Here is a 23,333-nt window from a genome sequence, read left to right on the forward strand (position 1 = left end):
CCTTTTTCTAAAAGGATTTCTATCTTTCAGGTCTCTAGTGGAATAAGATAGCATTTTAAATCCTATTGAAGAACTTGCTGATTTCTATCACATGTTAGTTACATTGTGTGTAGTAAATGTTGATCTGAAGAAATGTGCTCTTCATTATTAAAAAACATCCAACATGATTTCCCGTTGTCAGCACCCTCGTAGATGCTGGTAAACCCAGTCTGATAAAGGTAATAAACCAAAACAGGCTACATGCCACCTAAGTACAGTAAGTGAGAAACATCATATTGTTTTAAACTGAGAATGTCAGTGAACACAAGCTGCTGAGCATTGAGTTTATTTCAGACAACCTGACAGTACAAGCCATGGAACAAATGAAAGTGTTAGAAGCTGAGATGGTGCAGGGAGAAAGTACACGTCTTAAACAGAGCAGAGATGGAGCTATACAAATGAATGTAGCAGCTTTGTAGATAATAATAACTGATGCGTTCCTCACAGCAGCTCCCTGTTATACAGTGCTGACACTGAAGGCATGTCGACATCATTGCAAAGGAGTCTGTTTGAAGGTGGCGTGGGGGGGGCAGGGGTTAACGTCTAGGCCTCAGAGGTCCTCCTCTTGATCTCAGTTATCAGATCTGCTCTGGATATATCAGCCTGTGGGGAGAGAGCAGACAGTGAGGTTAGTCCTGCAGCATCTCAGTCTTACGGCCCTGACACACAAACAGACAGACACATCCAAATATATTGGCCCTCAACCCCAAACTGCTCCCAATGGCCAACACTGAGCCTGTACGGCTGCCTCTGCATGATTGTGTGTGAATGGTTGAATGGTAATAAAAACATAAAAAAACATAATTTGGTATCCTCTTTAATAAATATGTGTTCAGGTACCTCCTCTCTGGTTGCCACGGTGCGCAGCTTCACCATCCCATCCTTCAGCTCCTGCTCTCCCAGGATGGCCACCAGGGGGATCCCAGAGTCCTCGCAGTACTGCAGCTGACTCAGCAGTTTGGGGTTCTTCTTGTAGATTACCTCTGCCTGGACACATACACAGCATTCAGTGTGACGAATAATACAAATCATATTTTTAAATGACAGCATGACAAATGTCAACTTTCCACACCAAAAAGTCCAGTCTAGTGCAAAGGTGATAGTAATACTTTTCAGAAATCAGACTCCAGACTTACGAAGCAACATTAAGTGGAATCTGCAAATAACACACACACACACACACACACACACACACACACACACACCCACACACACACACACACACACACACACACACACACACACACACACACACAACACACACCACACACACACACACACACACACACACACACACACACACACACACACACACACACACACACATCACACACACACACACACACACACACACACACACACACACACACACACACCTTGATGCCAGCGTTCCAGAGCTCAGTGAGCAGTTTGAGTCTCTCCTCCAGCAGGTTCTTCTGAGCAGACACCACCATCACTTGAACCTCTGTGGTGCGGACCCTCTGTGCTGAGGCCTGAAACACACACACAGTTAGTGTGACAGCAACACACGTATTAACAACATAGTGTGACAGCCAAACACATATCATTAACATACTGTTACAGTCTGACTGACAGACACACACACTGTTACAGTCTCTCACACACACACACTGTTACAGACACACACACACACACAGTTACAGTCTCTCACACACTGTTACAGACTCACACACACATTTACAGTCTCACACACACACACACAGCAGTGCTTCTCAAAGTGTGGCCCGGACCACTGGTGGTCCGTGAGCGCCCCCTAGTGGTCCGTGAGTATATTGGTAACATTTCACATTTGAAATAAATAAATACATTTCAGTTTTCCGCACTCTCGCAAGAATATCTCCGCAATGGAGCGAGGTTAAGTTTCACTTTTGATTGCATGATATAGCCCAGATAAACACCTTCATCACACTTGCTGCCACTTGTTTGTACCATTTTCAGGCGATTTGTAATCTGTTCTAGAAAAACGATGCGTTTTTTTTATATTTGTGAAGTTAGGCGGTCCGCGAGTGTTTTTTATTGGTTAAGTGGTCCTTGGTATGAAAAAGTTTGAGAAACACTGACTTAGAGTCTCAGGGTGCATTCACACCTAATAGTCCGCTCTCTGTTGCACACCAGACCACAGTTTGTTACATTGTTTCATTTTTCAGAAGGTTCAGTTTGCGTTCACACGGGAAAAACTCAAACGGACTATAAACTTTAAACACAAGTCATGTGCACGGAAATGCTGTTCAACCATTGGTCAGACATTAAGGGCGTAAAAACGCAAATCCCGGCCATTTCTACCGGAGCCTCCGCCATGGAGCATCGGCAGGTTATTCTCATGCTGCTGTTAATCTGGAGATCAACAGACACTAGCGGCCCGCGCATATGATTATATAATCAGACAGCGTCCGTTAAAAAACATTATAACACATATAATGAGAGACGTTCTGCAGTAAGGAGGGGCGTTTCACCAACGACAGGTTTTGGTCTTCACTCTTTAACTAAACAACCGCGGATGTCTTAAAGGATTCTTTCGCTAAAGATTTTTGAAGACATCCGCGTTCTTGTGACACGTAAATACTACGCTTCCTATGTTTTGGTGCGGACTGCGTTCACACCAGCAATGAACCGCTCCAGAGTTCACAAGCAAGCGCTCGGAGACCACGTATTTTAGCGGACCAGAGTCCGGTTGTTTAGTTCACTTAAGAGGTCTCGGATTGTGTTCACACCGACCCAAATGAACCGCACCAAGCGGCTAAACGCACCAGGGTTCGATTCAACCGGACTATACAAGGCAGGTGTGAACGCACCCTCACTCACTCACAGGATTACCTCGGCCTTCTGCTCCATGATGGAGAAGATCCTCTCGATGCCGATGCTGACCCCCACACATGGCACCTTCCTGCCCTTGGGGTCAAACATCCCCACCAGCCCGTCGTACCGGCCCCCGCCCGCTACGCTGCCCACGCTCACACTCTCCTCTGCACCAGAACCATTCTGGGCTTCAGCAGCGATGCCCGCCTGAGTCAGAAACCCCTCGTAAATGATCCCTGTGTAATAGTCCAGACCCCGGGCCAGACTCAGGTCAAACACCACCTGCACAGAATGGAGGAATGAAAAGGTAGCAGGTTAACAGAGAAGAGAGGAAAGTAGAAGGTATGATAAGGAGCTTTAACACATTGTTGACTCCAGTGAACAAAGTGAATGCTGGGAAATATATCAGGTGAGTCACCTTGTCCGTGACCTGGAACAGCTGCAGGTAGCTGAACAGCAGCTTAATGTCCATCAGCCCCGCACTGGCCTGCTTACTCTGACACATCTTCTGATCCTGCAGGAGGCGCTCTGCCAGCTCCATCCCACCTGCAACACAAACACAGCTACATCAGCACCCACCCTGTTGGAATAAGGTCCAGCACTCCCCCTCTTTAGCTCTGTTTTAGTGTATAGGGGGCTCCGTGAGATCAGCGCTGCTCATAATAAATCATAACCGTAATATATTTTCTCTTTTCATTCTTTTATTCTTTTTAATTTAAAATATCAGAATATAGTACAGTAGTATCTATCCTATGTATTTATTATTAATTTCAGATTTGTGTCTTATTGTAAAGGTTTATATTCTTACCTATTCCTGCAACTTTTTGTCTATTTCACTTTTTTTTTTGCATTATTTGATGTCTTGTAATGTTATGTTTTATGTATCATATGTTGCATTGTTGGAGGAGCCTGGCGCACGGTTTAAGCGTGCCGTGCAAAACCGGCCCATTTTTGGGTTTTCACTAGGGGTAGTTCCGGCTAACGGGTACTGTTTCACAGTTTTTCTGGCACTCCAAAATCCAGGTTCTTTCCGGGCCAACAACCGGGCTGAGTATGCTAACTAGAGAGAGAATCGCTGGCAAGGGGGCTACAACTACAACAAAATTAACATATTTGACCGTGATTTAATTGTAATACACGTTTCAAAATGATGCCGAAGTAACAACATACTGATACCGGTTAGTAAAAACCATGAATTAATGCTTTGACAAGTCTGCAGACAGACGGCAGGCGAACAACCTTTTAAAATGCGAGACGATGACGAGCTAAAAATAGATTCTTGATAACGAAAACTTTGACGAAATGTATATTTAGTTTTCGTTGACGAGACTAAGGTGTTAATGGTGGACTATCAGACATTCAAAATGCAGGGTATTTCCCCCCAATTGTCCGTCTTGGTCTGTCAAAATGCATCTTACGTTTCTAACTTGCAATATCATTATTTCCGCTCCTCTTCACTCCAGAAGAGCGATCTCCCTGTGTCTCTCTGTGTGCCTAACAGACATGCTGCAGCGGCACACAGAGATCTGCCGGGGACGGAGCATTCAGAGAGTTAGCGCGTTGACACGAGCAGTCTGTCCAAAAAAGCCGGCCAAAAGGCGTCATATTCAGTCGGAGAAATGCAGAATTTTCAACTTCCTTAACTCGTAGCTCTGTTGCCCCAATTACGAGTAACGTTATCACATCAGGTGGCGCAGAGGTGGGAGAAGTACTCAGATCTTGTAGTTAAGTAAAACAATACCATAGTGTAGGAAGAGTTCTCAAGTAAAAGTATGATCATCAAAATATAGTTAAAGAAGCGACAGTAAAAAGTAGTCGTTGTGCAGATTGGTCCACTTCAGAATAATATATATGATATGTTTTATAATGATTGATCATGAAAGTGTTCTCAAAGCTGGTAAAGGTGCAGCTAGTTTGAATGACTTTGTATACTGCAGGGTAGCTGGTGGATTTACTCCAGGTGGAACTAAAGTCTGATTTAACACTTGGTTATATTTCACATCATTCATCCAGATCTGTGAAGTAACTAAAGCTATTAAATACATGTAGTGGAGTAGAAGTACACCATTTACCTATGAACTGTAGTGGAGTAGAAGTACACCATGTACCTATGAACTGTAGTGGAGTAGAAGTACACAGTAGCAAAACATTTAAATACTCCCAGTGTGAGAAAAAGTTTTTAGAGAGTACTTGTCCATGGACAAGTGAGTTTGGCAATTTACTTGTCCGAATACATTTTTCACTTGTCCAGAATGGACAAAAATTGGGGCCACTGGAATCTTCTTCTTCGTCATCGTATTTTACATTTTCCCATGGTTTTTACGACACCGCTAACGTAAGTGAGCGGTAAGATTTTACTGCATCACACATAGGGTTGGGTATCTTTGGATTTGAACGATTCTGGTTCTGCTTTTCGATTCCGGTTATTTTCGGTTCTTTGAGAGGGTAAAAATAAGTCAAACTGGGAGAAAAATATATTTATGAAAAGATTAAGTCAAATCTGTATTCCTATTTACAAATCACTTCATACTGTTGCATTTCTTACGGTTATTGAATACAATTTATATAAAAATAATCTCTGCATTGTTAGTTAGTTCTAAGTGGTGCAGTTTGAGAATGTACAATTGGCCCAGTCTCCTCTGATGTTACACTGCAACCTGCCTGTAGACAGAGTCCAACCACACATGTCCAACACATAGGACATAACCTAATAATAATGACACATTAGATGTATAGGCCTAGCGCTTTTCTACAACTCAAATACGCTTACACATGTCCTGCAATACACATGCTGCAGCTGCTCACTGTTTGTAAAAGTAAATAAATAGTATTTTCATTTCAATAATGTACTTTCTATACCCTGCTTCATAAACAATACTGACATCCCTGTGCTCCTCTGAGTCTGGGGGTCCGGGGATGTGAGGACACAGACAGGGAGGTTGCTTTACTTCATAAAGGAAATGGTGGTCAATATTAACAACATAGGAGTTAAAACGCTTAATAACCTTCATTATGTGTTAGAGAAAGAACATAAGAAAGTTTGACAAAGATGAGGCTGTTAATCGGGCAGCGGATCCGCTGTGTGTAGAGAGAGAGAGAGAGACGCTGAGCTGCACCGTGCAGCGATCAGCTGATACGGAGCATAGAGAGAGCTGCAGTCCGCGGGGCTCGGCCTCGCCTCCTGTCCTCACAACTCTTATTAATCCCGGTACCGGACAATTGTTATTTGTTCCTACTCGGAACCATGTTTTGCTTCCCAACCCTGCCACTGTGCTACACTTCCCGCCCCGCCCCGTCTAACTGTACAGAAAGCGGCGAGATGCATTTCCTTAGGAATCGACAAGCAGAACCGAAACTAACACTTCTAAACAAACAATGGCGGACACGTACAATTTGCGAATGAGTTCTGCCTTTTGTAAACTGAATGTATCAATAATTTGTCAATAAATCAGGGCCGAAAAACGTCACTTGTCCGCCGGACAAGTCAATTGAAAGATCTACTTGTCCGATATTGTAAATAAACACGTCCCGGACGGTGGGACGTGTACTTTTTCGCACACTGACTCCAGTAAAGTACCTCAAAATTTTACTCAAGTACAGTACCATCCATCATCCATCCATCTTCTTCCGCTTATCCGTGGTCGGGTCGCGGGGGGTAGCAGTTTCCAGCAGAGAGCCCCAAACTTTCTTTTCCCTGGCGACATCAACCAGCTCTGACTGGGGGATCCCAAGGCGCTCCCAGGCCAGCGAAGAGATATAATCCCTCCACCTGGTCCTAGGTCTACCCCTTGGTCTCTTCCCAGCTGGACGTGCCTGGAACACCTCCCTAGGGAGGCGCCCAGGTGGCATCCCTAACTAGGTGCCCGAACCACCCTCAACTGGCTCCTTTCGACGCGAAGGAGGAGCGGCTCAACTCCGAGTCCCTCCCTGATGACCGAACTTCTCACCTTATCCCTAAGGGAGACACCAGCCACCCTGCGGAGAAAACCCATCTCGGCCGCTTGTATCCGCGATCTCGTTCTTTCGGTCATGACCCATCCTTCATGACCATAGGTGAGGGTAGGAACGAAAATGGCCCGGTAGACAGAGAGCTTTGCCTTCTGGCTCAGCTCCCTTTTCGTCACAACGGTGCGGTAAAGCGACTGCAGTACCGCTCCCGCTGCTCCGATTCTCCGGCCCATCTCACGCTCCATTGTTCCCTCACTCGAGAACAAGACCCCGAGATACTTGAACTCCTTCACTTGGGGTAAGGACTCATTCCCTACTTGAAGTGGACAGTCCATCGGTTTCCTGCTGAGAACCATGGCCTCAGATTTGGAGGTGCTGATCCTCATCCCAGCCGCTTCACACTCGGTTGCGAACCGATCCAGTGAGTGCTGAAGGTCGCAGACCGATGAAGCCATCAGAACCACATCATCTGCAAAAAGCAGTGGTGCAATCCTTAGTCCACCGAACTGCAGACCCCCTCCCCCATGACTACGCCTCGAAATCCGATCCATGTATATTACAAACAGGATTGGTGACAAAGCGCAGCCCTGGCGGAGGCCAACCCTCACCGGAAATGGGTCCGACTTACTGCCGAGGACCCGGACACAGCTCTCGCTTTGGGAGTACAGAGATTGGATGGCCCTGAGTAGAGACCCCCCTCACCCCATACTCCCGCAGCACCTCCCACAGTAACTCCCTGGGAACTCGGTCATACGCCTTCTCCAAGTCTACAAAACACATGTAGACCGGATAAGCGTATTCCCAGGCCCCCTCCAGGATCCTTGCAAGAGTAAAAAGCTGATCCGTCGTTCCACGACCAGGACGGAATCCGCATTGTTCAAGTACAGTACAATATTTTTAACATAATTATATAGATTTCATTTATTTCACATTTAAATAAAGCAATTAATTCGGTTAACAATTTGTTAGTTTTTCCCTTTAAAAAATAACAAAAAGTAAATACAAGAATACCGTTAAAGTACCGGATCGATAAGCAGTATCGATAAGACTAGTAGTACCGTAGAAAACCTTAACGATACCCATCCCTAGATATTACACAAGTAAAGTGTTAAGAGAGTGAAATGTTGCTTTACGAATTTCAACACTTGATGCTGTCACCTTGATTCCAATGTCAGAAACCTGTATTTGCCTAACTGAATGAGTTTAAAGAGAGAAAACATTTGGACTAAAAGTTGACTTAAAATGTAATTTTTCATCGACTAAAAGTTGACTAAAACGTTTTTGAGTTTTCGTCGACTAAAACGTTTTGAGTTTTCGTCGACTAAAACTAGACTAAAACATTTGGAGTTATATCTCTCACAGGCTCCGCCCTCTACTGGACTCTATGGGTACTATCTTACCCCGCGAGCATTCTCCCACTGAGACTTCTATAGACGTAGCCGGCCTTGGGCGGGCCTACCTGAATGCGCGCGCATCACACCGTATAAAAGGAGGCCTCGCCTCCTGACTATCATCCTTTTCTCTTCAGCAGCGGAAGTGATTTCACGAGAGACTGAGAGACGTTTGAAAGAAGAAGAAAGAGTTATCATACCTCCAGGGAGTCGTCTCCAGCGGCCTGAGCATGTTAACTATGAAACAGTTACTGGGGCTTGTGCAGCCAGGCGATTGGTTCACCACCATCGACCTGAAAGATGCGTACTTTCATGTAGAAATTGCTCCAGAGCACAGAAAGTGTCTGCGTTTTGCCTTCCAGGGGATAGCCTACGAGTACAACAGACTACCGTTGGGCTATTCCCTATCCCCACGCACGTTCAGTAAATGTGTGGCCACTGCGCTTCAACCGCTGCGCGCCCACGGCATGAGAGTTTTATTTTACTAGACGACCTCATAGTCATGGCTGGGTCCCGGGAACAGGCAATGTTTTGCACAGCACAATTGATCACACACCTAATCAGATTGGGCTTTGCGATCAATTGAAAAAGAGCACCCCCATACCTACAACAGGCGTTGTAGTTGGGAGTGGTGCTCGATGCAGACGCGCTACGCGCCACCCTGTCAGAGAGCAGAAGTGCGTCCCTTCTCCGACAGCTTTAACTGTCATGCAGACTTTGAGTCTCATGGCGGCTGCTCACATTGTGGTCCCGCTGGGGTTACTGCATATGCGCCGCCTGCAGAGGTGGTTCTCCAGCCTGCGTTTGGATCCCAAGAGGCACAAACGGCGACTGGTGACCATCCCCCCCTCAGTGGAGGGCAACCTCCGGTTTTGGGGGTCCCCGGATCACCTCCGGAGGGGGTCTACACTGGGACGGATGACCTCCTACATCACAGTGTCACGGACGCATCCAGAACAGGATGGGACCTGCCTGAAGAGGACTATAGGTGGGCGCTGGGCTCTAACAGAGTTTCGACACAGCAACCTCCTAGAGCTACGGGCAGTAGTGTTAGTCCTCCAGCATTTCATGCCCCTAATTCAAGGGAGACATGTATTGGTCAGGAGCGACAACAGCACCACAGTGGCTTATATCAACAGGCATGGCGGAGTCCGCTCCGCCGCCTTGTTGACCACAGCGGAGAGGCTGTGGTCAGAGGTGGTTTTTATCTCTGAGAGCCCTCCATATCCCGGGACTGGAGAACAGGGGGGCCGACCTCAGGTCGAGGGGCGGCCCTCTGCCAGGCGAATGGACGCTTCACCCAGAGGTGGTGAAGCAGATCTGGGCCCAGTTCGGGAGAGCGGAAGTGGATCTGTTCGCCAGCCGGCGCAAGAACCACTGTGCCCTGTGGTTCTCCATGGCCCTGGGCAACGACCCGTCCTTGGGGGTGGACGCGTTTGCACACGAGCCATGGCCAAGGAAGCTGCTATACGCCTTTCCACCGCTGCGTCTCATTCTCCCTCTCCTGGGGAGAGTGAGGCGAGAACGTCTGTCAGTCATCCTAGTGGCTCCGGACCGCGTCGGGGCGCCGTGGTACTCAGAGATGACACAGATGAAGGTGGGCCAGCCCTGGGCGGTTCCCCAGTTCTGGGGAGCGATGTCTCAAGAGGCAGGTGCAATCGGGGCGTTACCCACTCTCGGCCAACCTCTCCAGTGGCTCCTGAGAGGGACAGGCTGAGACAGGGTGGATTGTCTGACAGTGTTATTCAGTCTATCCAGGCAGCTAGAGCTGGATCCACCACAGCCTGTTACATACCGAGGTGGCTAGGATTCCAGCGAGGGTGTGAGGAGAGGAGAATAGAGCCCCTATCTTGTGAGTTAGGCTCTATTTTTTCCTTCTTACAGTTATTGGTGGACAGAGGGCTTGCGCATTTAACAGTGAAAGTGTATGCAGCAGCCATCTCGTCCTGCCATGAGGGATTTGGCGGCAGGTCAGCCTTTAGTCAACCACTGATGTTGCGGTTTTTACAGGGGGTCAGGTGGCTGCGCCCAGTAGTGCACGCCTCCACCCCATAGTGGGACCTGCCCCTAGTGCTCGGAGCTCTGGTCTTAGAACCATTTGAGCCTCTGGAGCTCTCCTCCCTAAAAGCACTGTTGTGGAAGACAGCTTTGCTTCTTGCCTTAACGTCAGCCAAAAGAGTGTCCGAGTTAACCGCTCTGTCGGTGCACCCGAGCTGTTTACGGATTCGGGGTGACCGGAGCGGCGCGACACTCAGACCGAACCCCTCCTTTGTGCCCAAGAGCCTAAGGAGTGCGTTCAGGTCAAGGGCTATTCAGTTAGGGGGTTTTAGTCTTCCCCCCCATGGTGGGGCCAGGGAAGCTAGACTGCACCTCCTCTGCCCGGTGCGTGCGCTAGCATGTTATGTGGAGCGCACGGCTGCCCTTAGACGCACCGAACAGCTGTTCGTGTGCTTCGGGGCGGGGGTGATCGGGAAAGCTCTGTCCAAGAAACGCCTGGCAGGCTGGCTCTGCGAGGGCATTGCTCATGCCTACGGACAGGCAGGGAGAGCCTGCCCCACGGGGGCTCGTGCGCACTCCACACGGGCTGTAGCTGTGTCAACAGCCTTATTAAACGGTGTGAGTGTGGAGGATATATGCACAGCGGCGTCTTGGTCGACGCCAGGCCCTTCATAAGGTTTTTATCTCTTGGACATGTCTGGCTCTTTCTCCTCGTCTGTGCTTGCGGGGGCAACACAGGACTGGTATGGGGGGGGGGGGGGGTTGTGGGGTCAGTTGGCATCTGACCCCCTCCCGGACGTAATGCGCCTTCGCTGTTCTCGGGCCCTCTGAGGGTCCCGGGATGGGCGAGGGGCGCGTTGGGCCTTGGGCTTACAGGGCTGGAGGGCTGCTCTCCTCCTGCCGAGGAGGCAGGAGGGGGGGTAGCCCCTCCACACTTTAGTCCACACACTCTGCACGTGGTCAGTGTTTGAGTGTGGGGCATGGGCTCTGGCGCTCTCCCTGTTATCCTTAGGGATTCAGGGAGGCAGGCGTGTAGTACGCCTATTCGGGGGCCGAGAGGGCTCTCCCCATCCGTCTATGGGCGGGGGGGGGGGTCCCCCGGCACTGTTTTTTGAGCAAGTACCTTTCTGCGAGGTAAGCGCAGCAGGGTGTGCTCTGTCAGCCACAGCCCAGTTTTCTCCTCGGTTATAACCGGGGTAAGGGAGAATGTGGGGCAGCAGCTGCTGACCATAAAGCCGGTCAGGGGCAGTAGGGTGGAATATTGTTGTTGGACGTGCGCGTATACATCGCGGCTCCACCCACTGTACCCATAGAGTCCAGTAGAGGGCGGAGCCTGTGAGAGATATAACGTTGGTTACTATTGTAACCCTTGTTATATTAGCACAGGCGGAGCCCTCTACTCAGGGCACTGTCTGTCCTATTCCGCTCGCTGAAGAGAGGTGTAGGATGATAGTCAGGAGGCGAGGCCCTCCTTTTATACGGTGATGCACGCGCATTCAGGTAGGCCCGCCCAAGGCCGGCTACGTCTATAGAAGTCTCAGTGGGAGAATGCTCGCGGGGTAAGATAGTACCCATAGAGTCCAGTAGAGGACTGTGCTAATATAACAAGGGTTACAGTACGTAACCCAACGTTTTCGTCAACTAAAACTCAGGCATGAAAACGGGTCAGGGGTGAAAAAGGTGAGAAGGATATTATCCCTCTAGGGGGGTCCGGGGGCATGCTCCCCCGGAAGAACATTTTGAATATTCCATATTTTAAAGCATCAATCTGATGCATTTTGAGATGCATTTTTTTTGCCAACCTGGGGAGAGCTGGAGAAACTTAACTTCAGCATGAGTAAAAAATTATTAATAATACTAAGTATTATCAGGGATGCAAACTCATCAGGTATGGAAAAGGTGAAAGGACCCGAGCCCCCCCGATCCCACGGAATATCGGCTTTAAAATGAGGAATAACAGAGGATTTTAGCAGTCAAAACAACTAAAGCAGCAGGTGTTAATAATAACAGAAACGCTAAAGAGTCACTTCTAATAGAAATATATAAAAGCATTTATTTTATATTGTGTAGCAGTCAGTTTATAATTTTGGCAGCACTGTTGAGCATTTTGAAAATCTATTGTCATGCCTCTGTTGCAAGGCTTAGTCTTTCTATCTTTATGGCATCTGGTGTAAAGTAACTAAATTCATAAACTCAAGTACTATAGCCTACTTGGGTACACTTTTGAGATACTTGTACTTTATTTAAGTATTTCAATGTTTTGCTACTTTGTTCTTCTTCTCCTCTACAGTTCAGAGGTAAATGGTGTGTACTTTGACTCCACTACATGTATTAATACCTTTAGTTACTTTACAGATGTGGATGAATTGATGTGAAATCTAATCAAGTGTTGGAATCAGATCACTTTAGTTCCACCTGGGATTGTAAATTCCACAAGCTACCCCTGTGCAGTACACAAAGTCATTCAAACTAGCTGCACACCTTTACCAGCTTTTGAGAAACACTTTCATGATCAATCATTATAAACACATATTCATATATATTATTATGAAATGGACCAATCTGCACAACACACTTTACTGTGTTGCTCTTTCACGATATTTGATGCCGAATACTTTCTAACTTTACTTTGAGGAAATTTTGATGCAGTACTTACTAACAGAGGTAGTAATACACTATTGGTACTTTTCTACTTTTACTACAATACAAGACTGAGTCCTATTACGTTACTCAAGTACATGATTCTGGAGTATTTAGTATTTCTGGCTTTTAATCAAAGTAAAAGATCTGAGTACTTCACTTTTACTCAAGAACAAGATCTGAGTATTTCTATTCTTTTAATTCAAGATACAAGCTCTGAGTACTTCTACTTTTACTCAATTACAAGATCTGAGTTATTTCTGCTTTTAATCAAGTACAAGATCTGAGTACTTCTACTTTTACTCTAGTACAAGATCTGAGTGCTTCTACTTTTAAGATCTATACTTATACCACCTCCGTTTATAGCCTATGAAAAAAAAACTATTAGAAAACGAAGGCTAAAGCTAACGTTAGCAGATAGTGACAATGTATGCTAGCTAGCTAGCTCAACGATAATATTGCGACAGAAAAACTTTTCAGTGCACATCAACTCTGTGCTCCGACAAGGAGCTCTTGCTCTGAAACACCTGAACGGCCCGTTCTAACAGCTGTTAAACCAGCGGTCCAGTCTGTACCAGTGACTCCGGGCCGCACAGTTAATATTAACGAACGCACCCGTAGGTAATGTGGCTGCTGAAGCTAGACCATCATCGCGGAGCAGCAGAGCCGACAGGCAGGAAGACTCGAGCACACAGCTCACGCTGCATTATAATATATATAAAAAAGAACACCATGAGTGTCATGACGGCACATAACAGCTCGCGGCCGCAGATTACTCCGGGTCCCAGACCCCCCCATACCCCAAAAAAGTTTATTGCAGATCTACATGAATCACACAAACGACCTATTTTGGATTCAAAACGGCGGAATTTAGCCGAAAGGTGAGTGATTTTCATGCCTGAAAACTAGACTAAAACGTTTTGAGTTTTCGTCAACTAAAACTAGGACTAAAACTATGAAGGATAGAAATGACTAAAATGTGACTACAACTAATAAACCATTTTCGTCTAAAGACTAAGACTAAATCAAAACAGCTGCCAAAATTAACACTGCATTAGACTGAAGAGTTTCACTGCCAAAGCTACGCTCTAGCTAATGTGCTTATACATGCAAACCTTTGAAACAATGCCATTCAGAAATTCCCACATGCCTTTTTTTGTCCTAGGAAAGGCCCAAAACTAGATGCTGTTTGATATAATACCATAGGAGAATAACCATAGCTCCAATAATCTCATGAACCCCTGTTTGGAGTGAATACTTTACTGACAACATGTCACTGAGTCTGTGAGTTGGGGAGTCTCACCCTGTAAACTGACGTTACTCCCCGATCTGGTCCGCAGCCTCCTATGAGAGACCCTTCTCACTCACCATCTCCTTCCTCACTTCCTCCCACGGCATCTGGGTTCAAACAACATAAGGAGATATTGATGAATGCACCGAGAAGTTGGAAGAAAACAGGGTTAAAACCCGTTTGTCTCATTATAGCGACATTTTAGCATGCTCTACAATATTTGTACATGTCCTTCTTGAGAACTGAGTTCATAAAAGCTGAGTATTTGCACATAGGAGGGCTGCATAATTAATCGAAATTACAATATGGACAAGTACACTATTCAACTTACAGGACATATATTATTTGAATACTTGTTAAAGTAAGTATTGTGGAGCCGCAGGGGATACCCCAGCCTGCAAATCGTATTTCTACTTAACAATACATATTGTTTGGTCCAGATCCTCAAAAGAAAAAGCCCATAACCATTGTTTCATTTTATATTTCAAATGTTATGAGAATTGGGATGCAAAATGATCAATCCATTCAGTATCGTTTATTCATATGGCAATTTTAGTCGCAAAATCATCTCAATAGGTTTTTGTTTTTTGTTCACATGTGTGCACGCACACAACCTTGTCCAGTTTATCCACTGTTGAACAGATGGTGCGGAACTTGTCATCTGGAACACCACACACATGCGAACATCCCGTCCAGTGATGCGTCTGTCGTTCACCTGCACACGGAGGACGTGGTTATTCACAGTAAGAAAACCATTATGATTCCCACAGTGGGAAAAACTAAATAAGTAGCAGTCTTCTGAAAGAGAAAAATGCATACTGCACATCAGAGTGATTATCTCTTCACTCGTCATATCTGCGGCTTCCCTATAGCCATTTCCCTGAATTGATGGGACTAACCTTGATCCGGAAGTCTCCGATGTCCAGCTCACTGAGGATCTCGTAGACGATCTTCAGACACTCCGCGTCTGGAATCATGGCGTCATACTGCCCTGCGATGTCAAAATCCTGAAACACACACAAATTTGAGTGCATAAACCAGGTCAAGCTTTTTAAAGATCTAACAGATCCTCCGGTATGCGGGTCGTGGTGCGTATGTATCAGGATGACTCACACACTGGTAGAACTCTCGGTAACGTCCCCGAGTCATGGCGGGTGTTGTTCCACGGCGATACACTTTAGCGATGTGGATAACGCTCTGTGTTGTTATCTTGTTCATGGCCAGGTAGCGAGGCGAAGGGACCTGACGGACGGCAGGGTCAAGAACAAACACTCTGCTTTGAGGACTAGGCTAAGTTCATGTCAGCACCAACATACAATGACAATACAATTGTCTACACTTAACAAGCAACCTTTGTAACAAACAACAAAAAATTGATTAAGGGAAGTTCTATATTTCATAAATAAATTTAAAGTAAACTCATGTGATTAAGGACAACATTCTTAATCTACACAATCAACCACCCTGTGTCCTCCTGATTAGTAACAGGATATTTCAAAATCCATTGTTGAGAAATGAATGTTGCTCTACTGTTAATAAGAAGCATCTTGCTTGTTTGATGCATTAATGTGTTAAATGATAAACATTTAGAGGCAACAAAAAGTATTTTCTCCCTTTCGTGAACCTTCAGTTAAGCAGATTAATGATCCCTCATATAATAAACACACCTATGTGAATATGGTGCAGTAGGCAGGATACAGTGAGGTCATATCTGAGGGACAGCAGCTCTCCTCCTTGGTCCTTCAGGTCGTAGATGAGCTTTGAGTCTTCTCCATACTTTCCTGTCAACGTTTCCTACAGCACAGATAATCACAAGATCACATGATTCAAATCTTTATGTTTTCAAAGTGTTCAGCTGATCGTTGTCACGTGATGTCACGGCCCCATGGGAACGCCCACCTGGAGGGCATTCCACCACAACCAGCACTCATCTTTACCTCATAGTGAGTCAAAAGGTCAGATGGTTTATAATAAGACACAAAAAGTAGAGAGGAGACCAGCTTGGCTGTGTCTTTGCAGTATGGAGAGGTGGGGGGGGGATTCCTTCAATTAGACGTGTGAGCACACTTCCCATAAACCTGACAAATAGCATACATGTCATATAACACCAACTCCTCCTTTTCCAGTGTTACATGATCTAAAAATGGAGAAGTGAAGGAGAAGTGAATGTCCTAAAACCTCGATAGTTTTTGGACTTGGCTTTGGTAAAACGCATGAAATAAGGTCGGTGAGCTGAGCTGAACATGAACATGAACATGAGCTGAAGTGGTAAACACGAGCTGAAGAGATGTTCCGTTATGTGTGATGTGTCGGTCGCGAACGAGACGATTCTTTTGAACGGCTCTTTGGTACGAACGAGGGGAACCGAGTCGTACTTGGTGAGAGCCGTTCTTTTTATCGTTCAATCGTTGGTCCGCACTCACTGCCTGCCAAAATCCACTCGCCTTTTAAAAAGCTTGATTTTGTTCCCCACACTATTCTGTGAAGACCCGCCCCTACTCTGATTGGTAGGTTTCAGCACGAGGAGTGAGATGGGGTGGGTCTAACGCAGTGCTTCTCAAAGTGTGGTCCGTGAGCGCCCCCTAGTGGTCCGTGAGTATATTGGTAACATTTAAATATATAAGTTAATTTAAGTTTTCCGCACTCTCGCGGGAATATCTCCGCAATGGAGCGAGCTTAAGTTTCACTTTCGATTGCATGATATAGCCCAGCGCAACACCTCCGTCACCTGTTTGTACCATTTTCAGGCGATTTGTAATCTGTCGGTCTAACGGAATACGCGAGAGAGAGAAGTCATAACAAGTGGTACAGGACAGGTAGACGACGTGTTTTCCAGATGGAAAATGAGCCAAACGCGAAAACGCAGCAGCATTTGGATGCACTGCAACCAAAACCCAGGCAGTGATAAAGCGCACCATTTGTAAAGGCAAAACATCCTTTAAAGCAGGGTCAACAAATAATCTCCATCGCCACTTAAAAACACAGTATCTAATATTAAGAGTTGCGTGAAATTCAGACAAGGCAACTTTATTTACTTGACACATAGAGGGTAAATTCAAAGTAGTACATTCACTGACATGGATATGGCGCCAGCTTGTGTCATGTTTACAATGCAGATTATTGACATTAGGTCTGGCAATACAGTCAATAATTATCCTGGTGATTATTTCGCAGATAAACCTAGTAACCCCGCCCCCTTTAAAAAAAACAGCTCTTTTGAACGGCCCTTTAAAAGGAACGGAGCCATAAGATCCGGCTCCCTTCAAAGAGCCATAATTCCCATCACTAATGTCCTTAGACATAAAATACGTCAGTAAACGCAGCACTGGGGAATTTTAAAAAGTCTGTTTCTAAAACATAGCTTGCAGTGTGCGAAAAAGTACATGTCCCACCGTCCGGGACGTGTTATTTACAATATCGGAGTAGATCTTTCAATTGACTTGTCCGGCGGACAAGTGACGGTTTTCGCCCTGATTTATTGATAAATTCAGTTTACAAAAGGCAGAACTCATTCGCAAATTGTACGTGTCCGCCATTGTTCGTTTAGAAATGTTAGTTTCGGTTCTGCTTGTCGATTCCTAAGGAAATGCATCTCGCCGCTTTCTGTACAGTTAGACCGGGATTAATAAGAGTTGTGAGGACAGGGGGCGGAGCCCGAGCCCCGCGGACCGCAGCTCTCTATGCTCCGTATCAGCTGATCGCTGCATCTCAGTCAGAGTCAGTCAGTCGTGAGCAAAGTCAGCGTTTTAGCTCCTATGTTGTTAATATTGACCACCATTTCCTTTATGAAGTAAAGCAGCCTCCCTGTCTTTGTCCTCGCGCTGTCCTCACATCCCCGGACCCCCAGACTCGGAGGAGCACAGGGATGTCAGTATTGTTTATGAAGCAGGGTATAGAAAGTACATTATTGAAATTAAAATACTATTTATTTACTTTTACAAACAGCTGGGCAGCATGTGTATTGCAGGACATGTGTAAGCGTGCAAGCGTCTTTGAGTTGTAGAAAAGCGCTAGGCCTATAGGCTATACATATAATGTATTATTATTATTAGGCCTATGTGTTGGACATGTGTGGTTGGACTCTGTCTTACAGGCAGGTTGCAGTGTAACATCAGAGGAGACTGGGCCAATTGTACATTCTCAAACTGCACCACTTAGAACTAACTAAACAATGCAGAGATTATTTTTATATAATTGTATTCAATAACCGTAAGAAATTCAACAGTATGAAGTGATTTGTAAATAGGAATACAGATTTGACTTCATGTTTTCATAAATATATTTTTCTCCCAGTTTGTCATGGGACTTATTTTTACCCTCTCAAAGAACCGGAATCGAGAACCGAAAATAACCGGAATCGAAAAGCAGAACCGGAATCGTTAAAATCCAAACGATACCCAACCCTATGTGTGATGCAGTCAAATCTTACCGCTCACTTACGTTAGCGGTGTCATAAAAATGTAAAATACGATGGCGAAGAAGAAGATTCCAGTGGCCCCAATTTTTGTCCATTCTGGACAAGTGAAAAATGTATTCGGACAAGTAAATTGACAAACTCACTTGTCCATGGACAAGTACTCTCTAAAAACTTTTTCTCACACTGAGCTTGGTGGTGGTGACGTGAAGTCATGCATTTTGTTTATAGCTTAATGTTAGCTTTTTACTTCTGGAGAATGCAATTATGCTTTAAAAAAAATCACAGTGATGTTAATATGAAAAATATCAGATCTTGTTTTCTGCAATATTCCAAAATCCAATGGCAACAAATCACATTGTTTTATGTTGAGGTAACAAGTGAGATGCTTACTTCAGGGTCAGCACACAAAGATACGTCATCACTGCACTACTCTATGATCCTGCCCTTGAGAGGATAGATTCTGACATAAAGGTCAACAGGTACCATGGACAACATTAGACAGGCTTGTGCTGTAGCCATGCAATTCTTCATGTTAGCCGCCATGTTTTTGCTTGCCAAGAGTGAACGGTGATGTGAATATGTACCTTTAGTTCAAAAACAGGTGTGTCGATGGTCTCTGCACCGTGGCGTTTGAAGCAGCCGAGGATGGTGTTGAACACTTTTTCTCTGATGGCCATCTGCTTGGGGTTGTAGTCCCTCGTTCCCTGATAGAGAAACACATTTGCTGCATTTAAATCGTGACGATGAATTTTGAAATGTTTTAAAGAACTCTGTCAATTAGGCGTGCATCGATCAGCAGGGTTGTAGTGCTGAGGTCGGCGGGTAAAACTGAGAAATGTTGCCTTCAAGGTCACGGCTCTATTACTATACTAGTGATAGGAAGCTCATGTAAACAGAATGTGAGACAGCCATTGTTAGCTTTGTGGGCTTTAACTACTATGTTATGTTATAGACCTCCATGCTGGGGGGTTTGAGGGCTACATGTTATTATGTTACAATACATTAACAGTGTGATGGTGCTCTGTGCTTTTCTGATATTTTTCCAAGAAAGTTAATAACAATCTATGGATAGTAAACATTTAGCTGTATACAATTTTCAAATGTATTTTTTTCCATGCCAGATTGCAACTTTATACCTTTAAAATGGCATGTGTTTCTCCATGTAGATAGGTTTTAAAGATTCAAAGATACAAATCATATTAACAACATATTGCTGCAGTGCTCTGGTTGTGTGTTTGAATGCAGCAGAACTACGTCTTACCTTTGCCGTCTTGAGAACAAACTGGTGTTCTCCATCATCTCCTCCGATCTGAGCCTTCAGCTGCAGCAGTTTGGAAACCTCTTCATCGATCTGTAATACACACACAACAACTGTCAACACTTACTCTACAAGGTTTCATACATCACATACTGAACTGATCAACTAAAGCAAATTCAAATGTGCTCAAAGATTGAAAGTCAAGCGTCTGAGAAATACACAGCTCAGTTTGCCTGGATGTCAGAGGGCTGATGGAGGGGCAGACAGAGCCAGACAGACAGACAGAGCTGCATCAGAGCCAAAGTAACAACGTTTTTCTATTCATTTATTTGATCAGGAATCGAATACAAATAATTGATTCCAATAGTCGTAAAAACACCGGTCAATCCCAACAACATTTTATTTCACACAGATCCATGAGCCTACCTGAGCCACAGTGATCCCAGGGAAAGAATGCAGAGTTCGGACACGCATCGCAGTCCGAATCAGACCCAAGCAAGCACGAACACACAACATGGCCGGAAAAAAATAAGTCCAATAATTGGACAGGCAAAAGTTCAGGAGTGTATCATGGGAACAGCAGTGTTCAGTGGTGTCGTACAGGAACAGCCACAGCAGCCAATCACAACGGTCGGTAGAGGTAGATCCAGGAAGTGAGTTGATCAGTAATGTCCAGGGGGGTTGGGTTCAGCAGTGAGGTAGATGATGGTGATGAAGGGGGGGGTGGGGGGCAGGCCGAGGTCATCCGGGGTTAGCAGGAAGAACAGGAGAAAAGTGGTAAGCAACCCTATCACTGGGGCAGGGCATGACGCCGCATCATCATCATCATCACAGCGTGGAGGATAGAACATGAGATCACATGAGAGCGAGTCAATCAAAGAGGCCAGCCAGCACACACACACACACACACACACACACACACACACACACACAGGGGCTGCGCTCTGACACTAAAATCCAATCTACATGTCGAGTGCATTCAGTGTTTTTAGGGGTATCATTTTAACTCTTGTGTGGTCTTACTATGAACTTTTGTCCTCTCGGTTTGACTATTTATAAAGCATGTAGTATAAATAATCAAATCTGAGTTACACCTTTTAAGGTAACTTTATTCCTACTTAGTACCACACGTGTTACTCTTCTTTTTCAAATGTCTGGTCAATAGATCTCAATTACACAAAATCAAACCTAATTTCTGAGTTATACAAATCATTTTCTTTGAATGATTTTACAAAATTGACCCCAGAAGCTATACATTTGAAGTTTAACTACACTTCTGTGATGACTTTAGGTGTAATGTGGAATTAGCTGCTTCACTTTCACTTTTCACTTTCGCCTTGTAATGTGTAAACTGGTTTACAGTCACACAGCCATGTTATTAGTAACTCCTGTTCTTTGTCCACTATAACAAGAAATGTCTGAGAAAAAGGCGTATGGAACTTTCCACTGTCACTTTCCATAACCACTGCTTGTTTTGCTGAATTATGTCCTGAGGTTAGACCCTTTGTGGGCTCAATGACATTTTGCCGGACAAAACAGCAAATAAATCAGACCAAACTAGACAAATAGTAACAGAGAAACATGGTGCAAACACTTACTGTAGCACTCTCTGTCAATGCTTTAAGGTTTTATTTGAAGTGAGGTTTATCTCACTTTAAATTCAAAAACATGCTGATACCTCCTCTGTGATGCATGGCAGATTATTGGAAGAACCAGTATTTAAATTGAGATAAAACTGGTACAGACTAGGATATATCTTTATTAGTTATCTTTGTGCCGGCTGATAATAAAGTATCAAACTAAAGTATTACATTGTCAGATTGCACTGTGTGTGTAATACCGTAAAACATCTGATTAGCTAAAGATTAAGTGGTCACAGGCAGTGGTGGAAAAAGTATTCTGATTCTTAACTAAGTACCGCATCGAGAATGGTACTTAAATCAAAGTAATTAAGTATGATTAGGAACATATACTTAAAGTCTCGGGAGTAAGTAAGTACTCATTGCAGAAAAAAACTACAATTTGTTTAAATATTTTAAAGCAAAAGCAGCAAATCTTAACATTTAAGAAGTTGGAACTGTGAAATATTTTTTACAAAAAACTTCTTAGCAACATTGCTCCATATAGATTTTGTGTTGACCCACTAATGGTTCGAGTTACTTAAGTACCTAAAATGTGTACTTAAGCACAGTACTTGAGTAAATGTACTTTCCACCACTGGCCAGTTTCCTGAACATGCTGATGACACGCCTGTAAATTATTGCATCACAATGAATGCTTCACAGAAGTGACAGTCCTGGTCAGTTTTTCCGAAAATGTCTCGTAAGTTTAATGGTGTTGGTCAGTGCGGGTTACTAGTCAGCTCTTCAGTTAGTTTATGTAGCGGTATCTTTGGCTGGCTAGCATCCCTGCTCTGTTCCAGCCCAACATGACATGCTGTTCACCGCATGTTAACAGCTCGCACACAGCACACAGCACACCTCACTGAGATACTGACCTGCTCTTTACTAGCCTTCTCTGACTTCAGCTTCAGCACCACTTCACCTTGGACTTTAATCGCTTCTGGTATCTGTGCCTTGTCTGCCATGACTTTTCATTAATGGATTTGCACCGCTACTCAAACCACCGGCAACCCCGCTGCTGGCAAGGCTATGGAGGTAGTGATGTGTCGGTCGCGAACGAGCCGGCTCTTTTAAGTGAACGACGGGAGCCGGCTCTCGCCCGCGAACGAGCCATTTTTGCGGAGGGAGATCGGCATGAAGGCACATTATGCAATATGCAATGTGCACATTATCCCGCTTATTACATGGCCACATTCTCAACAAAGTAACGACATGACTCCCAATATTAATGGAAATGCTTTTATGGATTTAGAAAATGATTTTAGTGATTTAAAAAATAGTTTAATGTATTTATTTAAATTGACATGCATCCGCTAAGAAAAGTAGTCCGTTGTTACTGTTTGAACTAACTTAGCAACGGCAGGAACTGCTTCGATAGTGTTTTTGAGGAGCTTTTTGATTACAGATTTGAAAACATCGTTGCTTGCTTTAAAAGTAGCACAATTAATTATGGCAAACCTTGGAAAGTATCTAGATATCCCTGCCCTAATGCCAAAGTAACGGGCAACTGAATATGTGTCGCCGTTTGATGTCTATGTCTGGACCGCTGCGTAAAAAGGAGGGTTTCTGCCCCATTACTTCTCTTCTTACTTCTATAAAAATAAAACACGGAGGACGGAGATTCTCCCCCTCTTCTGACAGCCCAGCAGCTGATCTAAAGCACGCTCCCCTCTCCTGCAGGGGGGCGTGGTCAGCTGCAGCTCACAGAATCAGCCCCCTGCAAAAACAGCTCTGGAAAGAGCAAATAGAGCGAAATGAGGCATGGCTAAAATGCAGGATCTTTTTGGTATTTTGAAAAACATATATATATTTATATACTTTATATAGGTCGATACAGTAGCCCCTTTTTTTTAAATAGTTTTATAGGTGTTGCTATCTGTTTTGTGTAGCGTGGTTCTACAAGCAAGTCAAT

General features: G+C 44.8%; 1 protein-coding gene across 1 annotated transcript; it reads right to left on the reverse strand.

Annotated features, from left to right (window-relative positions):
* Positions 1-341: 341 nt before the first annotated feature.
* Positions 342-22,529, reverse strand: LOC117550443 (histidine--tRNA ligase, cytoplasmic-like). Its single transcript, XM_034222883.1, is given in 15 exon segments — positions 342-642; positions 880-1,026; positions 1,416-1,532; positions 2,875-3,138; positions 3,275-3,419; positions 14,155-14,231; positions 14,739-14,801; positions 14,803-14,820; positions 14,822-14,839; positions 15,024-15,131; positions 15,238-15,366; positions 15,823-15,918; positions 19,126-19,245; positions 19,803-19,892; positions 22,297-22,529. Coding segments are annotated over 15 exon segments (1,542 nt in total). The 5' UTR covers positions 22,387-22,529; the 3' UTR covers positions 342-582.
* Between the last annotated feature and the right edge of the window lie 804 nt (positions 22,530-23,333).

Source organism: Gymnodraco acuticeps, unplaced genomic scaffold (assembly GCF_902827175.1).
Source record: "Gymnodraco acuticeps unplaced genomic scaffold, fGymAcu1.1, whole genome shotgun sequence".
NCBI classification, from domain to species: Eukaryota; Metazoa; Chordata; class Actinopteri; order Perciformes; family Bathydraconidae; genus Gymnodraco; species Gymnodraco acuticeps.